Genomic DNA, 12341 nt, shown 5'->3' with positions numbered 1-12341 from the left:
CAAGCCTAATCTGAAAAGTTAAGTCAATATCCATGAGACATTTCTGCTCAGACCTCTTGACTGAAGTCTCTAGGAAAACTTGTCTGAATTGTTTTTTTTTTTACCCCTTTTAAATCCCTTTTCCCTCAAAGTCTCACCTAGGATTAAGTAGAATGAAATTCAAGAAAATCAGAAGCAATCTCTCAGAAAAATGATGGCAAGCTGAATGACAACTTTTTCAATTCTGGAAGCAGACCTAAGATAGAAAACCTTTGATTCAAACTGACCCCTCTCCCCCCTTTTTAGTCCCTCTGACAAGTAATTCTTTTTCCTTTTTAATGTATCTTCATAGTAATCAAGCCAAATATTCTTACACAACATTTGAGATGATAAACCCATACAAACTTATATTCCAAGATTTATTCGCTGACTCCCCCCCAAATACCCAAAGCACCCTACTTCAACTTTAATCAAGAAACAAAGTAGTAGTAACAGTATGATCAGAACATCTTTATTGTCTCCCTATAAAAATCATGTAAACATTAGCATACAGACACCTCCCATTCTCTAAATAAAAATGATTATGATGCATTAAGCAGGAATTTAGAAGAAAATGTAAGAAAAAACCAAATCATTTGTCAAATGTTAACACAGAGATTTAATTGTTTCTATTTGGTAAAACTGTTAAGTCTTATGGCTTGACAGATAACAGAATTGTTGAGAGCCAAGAAAACTCTGGTACTAGAATAGATGATGTCAAAAATTTGGGGGAAATTTTAGCTCTTAATTCTATTGTGTCCTGTGACAACTAAAGCACAATACAAAATAATTAATTTTATTTTAACAGTGCCTAGTACATAGTAGGTGCTTAATATATGCTTATTTAAGACTGGCTACTAGTTTAAATTCCTGCCTTTCATCCTAAAGCTTTTCCCTTCCTAAGTGAAAGATAGAATATGTATAATCAGTTTTTATAGGGGACAAAAGTCCAATCCTTAAATTGCAAAACTGCTTTTAGGATATCCTTGTTTTATCACAAAGACTGGAGATGGCTGGTAGTACACATGCTGGTAAATGTTAATAACCAGCTCTGGGGGGGTGGAGGGGATGTACACGTGTCATATTTTGAAGTTTAACCTGCATTGTTTGCTCTATTGGCTTTACCAAGTCTAAATAATCAACAAGACTGATTTGCAACGTTTGCTGATTCCCAAGGTATAAATGCCCACACTGAAAAAAGAACTGGCTCCAAGCACACTCCTAAATGAGGCTACAAAGACTGCTAGAAAAAAAAAAAAAAAAAAAAAAGGGAGAAAGCAGATGGGAATTAAGTGCATGTTAATTTCCCCCCTAAAAAAGTAATATTGCTGAGAAGTGTATGGGTCAGGGAGAATTCCTGTTAAAGCTCTTTTTCAAAACACTGATCTTACAAACCTGTGCTGCCATCATCATTTCAAAGAAGAAGGGTCAGAACTATCTATTTGAAGATGTCAGAACCAATGCTCACTCATGAGTAATGATCAATGCCAGGCACTTAGTAAAGAATGTGAATGAATATCATTTGCTTTTCTGTTCTGTTGCTCTTTAAAGAAGATTAGGGTATGAATTACATGATAATCAAGTTTTGATTTAAATTTAACTTTCCTTCTCGCTCTAACAACACCTGAGAAATTTCTCATTAATATGTATATGATATATTGAAAAAATTCTGAATGGTTATAAAGACACCTCTTTATTCTCATTTATACAGAAAAAAAGAATAAACACCATTAAATGACAATGAAAACCATTAGCTTTAGTTCAAGTAGATAAGAAGACAATAAATATCTCACAGTAGAGATAGCAATTTTCCTTCCTCTGATTATTAAATACTCCAGTGAAAAAAAAACATTATTAGCTCAGGTACTTTCTGGATGAATAATAACAAAGGTCTCAGTAGTCTCAATCTGGTCTGAATAGCTCATAGGTCATTAAGGAGGAAATTGATCATTTAATGATGACTTCTCTCTCCAACCTTTTTCCCCACACAGAAATGATCATTTTTTTCAATGTTATGCCATCTAAATGTACTATGCTTGTTACATTTTTTAAAAAGGAACTAGCTTGGAAAAAAGAGATGAAACTACTTATTTCCCTAGTTCAGCACCAAGAAGTGAGAATGAGGCCCATTAGGTTTGGAAGACCATTATCTCTGGTTACCTTCACCTGGGTTTGTACATTTCTACAGTATACTTTAAACTGATTTGAAGAACAATCTACTCAATACTGGAGTGGAGATAAGAACATAAAATTTAACTATGATTACTTTGCCAAAGGTTTAAGTGGGTTGGAAGGAAAGGTGAAAGATATTAATAACAGGAAAAAAAAAAAAAAGTAAATTTCAAGCCTTTGGCTAGGTTACATGAAAATGAATAGTATCTTTGGCTGTTGTGATAAAAGCTACTGCCAATCATATGTGTACCAACAAATGCAAAATGTCACCATACTGACAGCTAATGTTAATTGGCTCCATGAAAATACTTCTCAAGGTGAAAGATCACAAAGGGGCAGAAGTTTGGGAAAGTAGACAAAGAACAGTCAGGGAATAGGACCGAGAGCAGCCTCAATAAAGAATCTAATGATATTATTGTAAGGATGTGAAACTCTATATGAGTACTGGTTAAAATGAATTTACATTATCATTCAAAAATTAGTTGAGCTGTTATGTGAAGTATGTAAACAAAAATAAATTCAAGCCTTGGCTAATGAATGGCCAACTATTTCTAACAATATTTTTGGTCCACATTTGTGATTTCATCAGCATGGGAAACTCCTACTATGAAAATCACCTGAAGTGATGCAGATTAGGAACTTATCTGTAAATTTTATAGTCTTAGAGAATTGCCTGAGGTACCTAAAAAGGGGAAGCATTTGTACAATATCAGTTCAATTCTATTAGAACAGGATCCAGGCAGTCCTAAAGAAGCAGTCAAAGAAGGGAGAGTCACAGATTGAGATCAATACATCCAGGTCTGAGCAGAGCTCTGCCACTAATTTGCTAAGTGATTTTCAGTAAAGCATATACCCTCTATGTCTTTTTCTCTAAAGTGAGTGTTATTAACTAAATCGCAGCTGAGGTCCTTGCCAGTTCTCCCACTTGGGGTCCATAAGTGCTCCCAACAAAACTTGACCTGGACAATATTTCCTACTAATTGACAACAAACCAGAGTTGATAGTCTGGTTATTCTAGAACTGTCTTGGAAATCTGGTCACATATTTTTCTGCTTAAATTGTGCATGATATAACAAATCATTAATATAACCCTTCTCTCTAATTTCTTGAAAAGTATGTAACCATTCACAGGGGGTTTCCAGTTGTATGTTCATCTAACTGTAGTTAAGAGAACAGAAGACAGAGTCCCTGATAAGGCCCAAGCCTAATAATTTTCTGTCACTTCAGTTTCATTTATCTTTTATGAACACAAATTAAATATACTGGAGTCCAAACTGGTCTATAAAGAAAATACAGCTATAAGAGAAAGAATAACTTTTAAATGAAACTCCACTAAAAATCTCTTAAAATCCCCCAAAATGTCAGAATGATTTCAATAAAAATAAATTAGCTTCAAGTTCCAGTTCTTAATTTTTTTGCTATACACACTTCCTCATTCACCACTGACCACATATATTGATCCTAGTTTTTTTTTTTTTTTAAGCTGCAATGCTTTTAAATCTGTATTTTGTTTTCACACAGACCTCTTCCTTTCCCTTATATTTTCCTCCATCTTTGTAGGATTTCAAAAATATGATAAAGTAAAATGTGTTTTAAGAAAAAAGGACAGACAAGTTGATATAAATGGTAATTCACCAGCAAAAAAAAAAAAATAATAATAATCATTTTTATATTGAAGACATTTAATTCAGGACATTTTTATACTGTGCTACGCATGTGTGGAAATGTATATGTGTATCTATATCCATATATAAATGTGTGTGTGTGTGTAAATCAAAAACTTAAATAATGTAGACACATAATCCTTGAATTTGAGATGGAGGAGAAAGGATTACTTGTGAGCACAGTCAATTAAAAAAAAAAAGTATAGGGCTTTTAAACAGAATATCCAGGACTCACTAGTACTCACTTAGCTGCAGAGGCATTTTGTGTGATTTATAGGCATCAAAAAAGAAAAGTGAAGAATTAAGAAAAACCTTTTACAAGTTTTTCAGTAAGAAATCTGATGAACTATGGAGCCTACAGAATATGGACTGAAATATGATGAATAAGAAAAAAAAAATTATATTTAGCAAGACTGACTCTAAATCAGGATAGAGATGGTTTAAATGAACAACCTGAAAAATTCCATCTCTCCAAAATGAGACAGCATACTGGATTACAAATGCAAGATTATATACACAATTCTATTAAGTTAAGCCAGTCCCTATATTACACCCAACAATTCAAACGGCATATTGGAAGGACAGGGAAGTAGGGAAACAAAAGCTCCATGCTGACTGAGGAGTCCCATTCATTCTAATCCACGGAAACCGGTCCTTTTCCCATTGTGGTCGGTGGTATCTGCATAGGAGTCAATGATACTGTAAATGAAAGGATAAAGCTTAACATCAGGTCCTGAGCTGGAACAGCTTTTGCATTCTTCATGGTAATACCGGAGCAGTAGCTTATAAATTTGCCCTAGAATATAAAAAATCAGACTATTACCATAAAAGATAATGATGTACAGATAAAACTTACAAAATTCCCTCCCTCCATTCCAGTTTTGTGAAGATCATATCCTATAATTTGGTTCTAAGAAGTCTTTTTCATATGCATGCCTGAAGAACAATCTTACATAAAATGTTTCAAAAACTCATTTGTCTTTAAGTGTACAGATTCATAAGCATGCATCCAGAGCCTTCTCCTTGAGTGATATAGCTGGATGATAAAAGGAGTAACCCAGACTGCCTGGCACATAGTAGGCACTTAATAAGTGCTTAATGATTGAATGACTGACCATTACCTAATCATTCAGCTTCTGAATAATGTTGGAAAACTTTCTGAGTTAAGTTGGAGGGTGGAGAGGAGAACAATACCCAACTGCCCATAAACAATGAGCATGCTATACTCAATAAGCATGACTCAGTTGATAGCCACCTATCTATACCTGGCTAATCCGTTTCTTTCTTGTGAAAGGGGGAATGAACAATCCCATCATATTCAGGGATTTTTAACAGAATTAGCCATACTATGTTTATTCATTATATCAAGGACACAGACAAAAAGTCACACTGGTCCACTAAAACACTGCAAACGAAACCCTCAGACCAGAAATTTCTCATCTACTCTATCACCCTTTCTCAAGTAAATTCTTTTCCTTCCTCCTTGTGACACTATCCCGGGGTTTTAAACAAACCCCTCTTCTAAACAGAGAGACAAAATTACCAAGTACTTACCAACTGTCTGTCCCCTTTCAGTGAGGAAGGTGTGCATGTTATAGATGTCTCTCATCAATTCTGAATCCCCAAAAGTGAAATAAGCCACATCTCGTTCAACTGCAGCTGCAGCCAGTATCTGTATTAAGGCTTAAGCAAAGAAAAAATCATAACTCCACATTATAACAGTATATACCAAGATACCTCTAACTTTTAAAAACTAGTTATGTTACAGCTAGTAAACCACAGTAGCTTAGAGTAAAGCCTTGCTGTACAAATCACCTGAGATATAAACTGAGCCTCAGTTTTCTTATCTTTAAAATGGTGAGAGTTACTTCACTATAAAAATGTACCTATCTCCTAGGAATGGTAGGAAAATCAAGATAATATATATAAATGATCTTGTAAACATTCAATGCTATGGACATATCTGCTGTCATTCCTTATTATGAGTATTTCACAGTAGAAAGCAACAAATAAAAGATGGTCATGGCATAATCTCCCTGATGGTCCTCTTAAAGAACTAAGGACAAACAATAGCATTTCAGTTACACATCCAAAAGGCTGTCCTATTTTCTAAACTAAATTATTCTCAGATAGTTATTACTTTACTTTAAACTTAGTCACTGGCCTTTCACTGATAAAAAAAACTGGGTTTTACTGAAGAGGTACTGATGTGCTTATTAGAGAAGCAAATCACTAAACTTGTGATTTATTCCCTTTGTAAAAAAAAAAAAAAAAAAAAAAATTTACTGATGACTTGTTTTCATATTACAAGCATTTTCCACTTATCTCCTAAAATTAAACTACCTCTTGTGCCAAAGAAATCAATTAATCAAAAAATATTCGACAAAGGACCATGTGTGACAACATCTAGACTCTTTCCCCCGCCATGTAGTCTTCTACTTTTCTGCTGTGAAGGAGGAAACATTCATTATCTTTTCTCTAGGACCTTCACTGGTTTTTCCATTACTCAGATTTCAAATTTCTTTACTGTTCTTTTCACTTAATTTTATAAAGATTGCAAATGTGATTTTCTTGGTCTCAATTACTTTACTCTGCATCATGGTAAGTTTTCTAGACCCAAGATCCTTTACAAAGTTAAACTCAAATTTAACTCAAAAGCCTAATTAAAAACCTTCATTAAAATCCTCTTTTAGTACTTTTTATTGTAACATGGAGGTGACTAGGTTCCTAAAGACTGTCATAATTTCAAAGAAGTTTCATTGTCAACATACTGACAGGAAGGGGATAAGTTTTTTCAGCTACAGTAATTCACTAAGACCATCAGTTACAATTGATTGTGTCAGTACAGGAAGCATCTACTCCAATAAAATCACTGATTCTTGAAGAAATTTAAAACATTCAACATGTTTATATAACACGTTATCAAGATGAACATGTTTTTGTCCTCAAGAAAGGGAAAAGAAAGTTGGATTACAACTATGATAAACATGTAATAGTTAAAAGATCTTTTAATAACAAACTTAGAAACAACATAATTCAACTACAAGAAAGATAGCTCTGAACACATGTAGTATTTATAATATATAACAGGGAAATGGAAAATTAATGTTTTATATTTTAAATACTCTCATGTTCTGTTGCACACATGGCAATTTTTTTCTTTTCCTATTTTGTATTTAAGTTTTAAAAATATATATATAATTCAATATACATCAGGTCAAGAAAGGAACCTTTGACATTTTATTATGATTACAATTCTAAAGACTATCAAAGGATGTGGTAAATTTCATCAATTAACATTTCCCAAGGAACTGCAACTTGCCGGGTGCCCCAACTGGAATTCATTAATCTCTTAAGTGTCGGAGTAATTTATCTCAAGAGAGATGATATTTTAATTAAAACTACTTAACCAACTTATCTATTAAAGCTTCAGTAAACCCATTTTTAAAGGTGCCAAAGTAAGCTAATTAGCATATCAAAACTGAAGCTAATGAATCTCTAATGTCTGCAAATATGACATATTATTTATTACCTTTTAGTGGGAATATGAAAATCTGACTAAATATGTCATTAATAAACAAAAGATCTTTATAAATCCAGCTCTCCAAGCCAGAGAAAATTTTGAATTTTCAATTTTATGGGATCATAGATTTAGAGCTGAAAGAGATTTTTCAATCATCTCCCCCTCCCCCCCTTCCCTTCCAAACATATTCAGAAATGGAGTCAGAAAGAAGAGAAATAACTTCGCAAGGCCACCCAGGTCATGAGTGACCTGGCCAGAACTGAGCCCAGACCTCTCAGCCCTCAATCCCATGAGCTTTCCCACTGCCTAGATCCTTCTGAGTTCTAGGGGGTCATCAGCCCAGCAGCTCAGACATTCTCTGGTCAGGAAGAAGCTGGCCCACAGGTCCTGGAGCTGTAAGGACCAAAAGAGACAGGCACACACGGGCCTATGTGAATATCAGCTAAGGCCAGCCTAGTGCCCTCCTTGCTTTATAGAGGAATAGAAGGAGGCACAGACATCTTTTACAGACAAGCAAAGTGAGGCTCAAAGCAACTGTGTGACTGAAGTGCTAGAGCCAGGATTTAATGTCAGAACCATAGCCTCAGCATAGAATAGATTCCAGAACAGCTCCACACTGCGGATCTTTACAGACAGTCAGTGGGAACTGAGTTGATGGGATGCTAAGAGCTAAATGAATTTTAGAGGAAAATGACAAGAATGTTAAAAGAAATACTTTTAATTTACTTACACATACACACACACTACTGACACAATGTTAATAATACACTGATATAGGTACACTCCAAATATTCAAATTCTCACATCAGTCATTTTCAAGCTTTAAAACCATTTTCCTCCCCTGAATGTATAAAAATTATATAAGATTTTCAGAAATAGTTTAATAATAATGATAACTTTAAAATATAATATTGTCTCTCAGATTTTCAATACTTAAAAAACCTAAAAATTTCTACAGCTCTGGAGAGCATTTAAATTTTGCCTCTCTTTCTGACAAAAGAGAATAGATCCACAATATAACAAGGTCTGGTGTGGGGCCTGAGTCCAAGAAATCGTATAAAAGCACCTGATTCTGACTTCGAGCATGTCTAAATGCCAAAGGAATTATTTAATTCGAACTGCAGGGAATTGGGTTTAAATTTTCTTCTTGGCAGAAATTTTAGGCTGTAAAAACAAAACAAAACACAAAACAAGCATACATGACTAATTAAAAAACAACTTGGCCTCTTTTTTGTAATGAATGCAGTCGAAGAATGAAACAATTCAGGAAGACCAAAACAAGACTGTGCTTCAGGAATATCACATGCAGTCATTGATACAGGAAGTGAACTCTACACTACACTAGAGTACTCTCATAATGTATGATTACTTAAATGATACATATGCATGCTACAAGGGTTGTAGTCTAAGTTTTTTAAGAAGCTGACTCTTGAAAGTTCCCAAAGACAGCTGTCTCATTTAGCGTTTTTTTCAAATCTCACCTTCTGTGACCCCTCCAGAAGTGATGTGAAGACAATATTTGGAGGTTAGATCTATAGACAGACAACTAGGCAGACGAATATAAATGGATGGATCAGACAGACAAGCAGAGAGACAGACAAACACACAAACATATGTTTGTATCTTTTATATATAACAGACATGTATATATAAAAATAACTTCTCTGTTACATGATCCTATGCTATCTTTAATTTCTTACTTTTTTTTTTTACTGCATTTTTATTCTATCAATTATTTTCAGGTATCTTTCAAGGCTCAATCAATCTTTAATTTTCCAAGATTATTGTATTTGTACATTCAACTTCCCTACAAATTATTTTCTCTTACAACTTCAATTAAAAATACCATCTCTATGATGGTGATCCTCAAATCTAGACCCTCAGATCCCATCTAAAAACTAGGTTATATAATCCCAACATATATTACAACATGGGTATCCCATAATTATTATAAACTAAAGTTGAGTTTAAAATTAAACTTAAAATTGGAATCAGGGCTCCAAATTTTAATCTGGTTTCTGTCACTTATGACTCGTTTGTGACTGGACATTTCACTTAATCACTCAAAGTCTCAGTTTCTCATCTACACACACTGAGATACTTGGACTAGATGGTCTCCAAGGTCCTTTCCAGTTCAAAAGCCTACAATAACAAATTTTCATCATTTATTTCAGAATTCTTTTTAAAAAAAAAAATCAATCATCCTCAACAATTTCTAGCCGTGAGTTTTCCTTGCAGTTCTAAAGGTCTATAATAGGTTAAGGCATAATTTCTAGATTACATAAAAGACTTTTAGTGAGATAACTATGTTGTGGCAGTACTATTCATGGAATTAGCACTGCCATAGGTAGCTTTCATGAAAAAGACAGTTAAAGCACATAACTCTCAAGGAAAAATCAGAACACAGGATCAAGCTATAGAATACATCCTCCTCTATTTTCTCAGTCTTTCAGGTTTCACTTGTCATGTAATGGTTACAACATAGTAATTTGCATTTAGAGCTAGGGAAATGAGATCATATACAAGGCAGGGGAATAAAACAAAATTTTTTAATGAATTCAAATTTTGGCATGCATTTGTGGTTTTTGAACAAATAGTTGAAAGTATTTTTCAATTCAAATCATTTTTATTGTTTCTCTCTGTGGTTACTTACATTGCATGCGCTTACAAAAAAAAAATTTTTCTGTAACTTTTGAGATTACTATTTCCTATGTTGAGAAGCTACTCAATATGACTGAATCAAATCCAGGTTATATATTCTCTTCTTCAGTAATTCACAGATAAACTTGTATGTGACCAAGTCTGCAAGAACAACATACCACTTCCTTAATAATCAAACTATCTTATGTCTTGACACATTTAAGAAGAATGACTGAAATTGGAGATGCTACTTTTGGTTGTTTTGTGCTTCTTTTAAAAAATTTATTTGTGGCCTTCCATTAAAAAAAAAAAAAGATATTTTAATAAATTTCTTACCTTCTTTGTGCCCTTCCAATCTAGAAGTAAACTTTTTTTTTAAAGACTCAAAATACCCTAAAACCCAATTTCACTAATAGCACAGGTAAAATAAATATTCATCACTATAAATACAAGCCTTTCACAAAGGCTTTTGAGGTATATTAACATGCGAAATGCCAAACTACCAAATATACCAAAATACCAAATACCAATACTAAATAAAATAGCTCAATTCTGGGAAATCCCTAGTGCCAAACACTTGTACTCCATAAATATAAGCTTCAAGAGCCCAGGACAACACCCAGACTAGGACAAGGTTGTGTTTTCTTTGTGGGATAATGTGACTAACAGGAAGGAGAGAAATTGCAAAAGCAAATCATGCCATAATCGATAATATTGAGGACTCTGTAGATAATGTGGAAAATTTATTAATATTCTGAATTGTGTCCTATAGACTATAAATCCATTAAGAATTTATAGATAGGGAAGACCAGCAAAGATTGGAAGTCAAGCTAAGTTTCATGAAAGAGGCAGAAACCTCAAGTGTACCTTGGAGGACAGATAGAATTTAGATAGGTGCAGGAAATAGATAAGGGCATTCCAGGCAAGGGGAACACAGTCAGTCAAGAATGAGCATGCAACACTCAAGGAATGATGAGAGGCACATACAAGAGCAGAAGCAGCGTGCTAGACAGTTGTAGAGGGAAAGAAAAAGATGGCTGACATGAGGGTGAAGGCTAAAGAATAAGACTAAAGAATAAGACAAAAGACATTAAATATAAGAATTCAAAGTAATATGTAAACTGGATAGACAGACAGTGGGTAGCACTTTTGTTTGCAAAGAAACGTTCATAAAAAGTTTTTTTTTTTTTTTTTTTTGGTTAGAAGAGCAACATGATGAAAGCAGCATTTAAGGCAAATCAGTCTGACAGTATTACAAAAGAAAGCTTAGAGGCACAAAAAATAGCTAGGACTTATTTTAACTAAGATGATAAACCTTGACTAGAATGTTTATAAAAAAATAGAAGAGGAATGGACAGGCATAAGGGACTTTAGGAAAGCAATTAGCAATTGACAAGTGACTATATATAAAAGATTAAGGAAATGAATGTGTCAAAAAGTTCAAATATAACTTAAAAGGTGATTATGGTAACAAAATTTAGTTTTGAATTGAGATATTATCTTATTTTTTTTGAGGGAGAATGTAGTTAAGAATGAGATCTTATGCCAATGTATAAAACTTCTTGAGCTGACAATCAAATAGAGCCAGGCCTATGGCAAAACTATATTTGGGGATTGATGACATAAACTTGGTCATCCATTTTACTTAGTGAAAAACAGAAAAAAGGTGGCTGTCATAAAAATCAATAAGCTCAGAGTAGAAAATAGGTTTCCTAAAACAAACTCAGAATAAAGAATGAATCAGATAGACTGAAAATCAGGAATTACATTTTTGAGATAAGCAAAATTACTAGATTTTTAAAATATTGCTGAACTTTAAAAACTATCAGTTAATACAAAATACAATTATGCTTGCAAGGATCAGAGGATCTGGAGATGATAGATCAAGTTAAGGATTAAAATGATTGCAGGATACACAGATCATTCAACCAGTTTGTAGACAAACTAGATATAGGTAAATCTCACTACAATCAATATAACAAACAATTAAATAATGACACTAATCCTATTTCCTGGCAGACAGTCCACACTGTAATGATTTTTCCTAACAGATAGTCTAGTTAAAAAAAAAAAAATACTTTCACTGGTGCTTAACTATGAAAGATAACTTTTAAAAGGGACCAGAGTCCTTTCTCCCTTTGGTTTCCATCTATATAATCAAATATATTGTTACAGAATCTTAGAACCTAACACTAAGAAAGAGCCTGGCCTTAAAATCGAGCTGGTCCATCTTATACATGAACAAAAAAATCATTCTACATTATACCTGGTAAGATGTAACTCAGACATCAAATCTAAATGTGCAACTTCCACATATGCTCCAA

At 33.6% G+C, this 12341-nt stretch overlaps 1 protein-coding gene across 2 annotated transcripts in view; it reads right to left on the bottom strand.

Annotated features, from left to right (window-relative positions):
• Positions 1-472: 472 nt before the first annotated feature.
• PARG (poly(ADP-ribose) glycohydrolase) overlaps positions 473-12341 on the bottom strand; it is a 116987-nt gene continuing 105118 nt past the window's right edge. For both annotated transcript variants that reach the window (XM_023494628.2, XM_012540194.3), the window contains 2 exons: positions 5409-5537; positions 473-4650 (listed from right to left, as the gene is read on the bottom strand). In XM_023494628.2, the coding sequence (XP_023350396.1) occupies positions 4484-4650; positions 5409-5537 (296 nt within the window). In that variant the 3' untranslated portion in view covers positions 473-4483. The remainder of the gene's footprint in view (positions 4651-5408; positions 5538-12341) is intronic.

This window comes from Sarcophilus harrisii, chromosome 2 (assembly GCF_902635505.1).
Source record: "Sarcophilus harrisii chromosome 2, mSarHar1.11, whole genome shotgun sequence".
NCBI classification, from domain to species: Eukaryota; Metazoa; Chordata; class Mammalia; order Dasyuromorphia; family Dasyuridae; genus Sarcophilus; species Sarcophilus harrisii.
The sequence above is the reverse complement of the archived record's forward strand: the minus strand, read 5'-3'. Positions and strand labels throughout refer to the sequence as shown.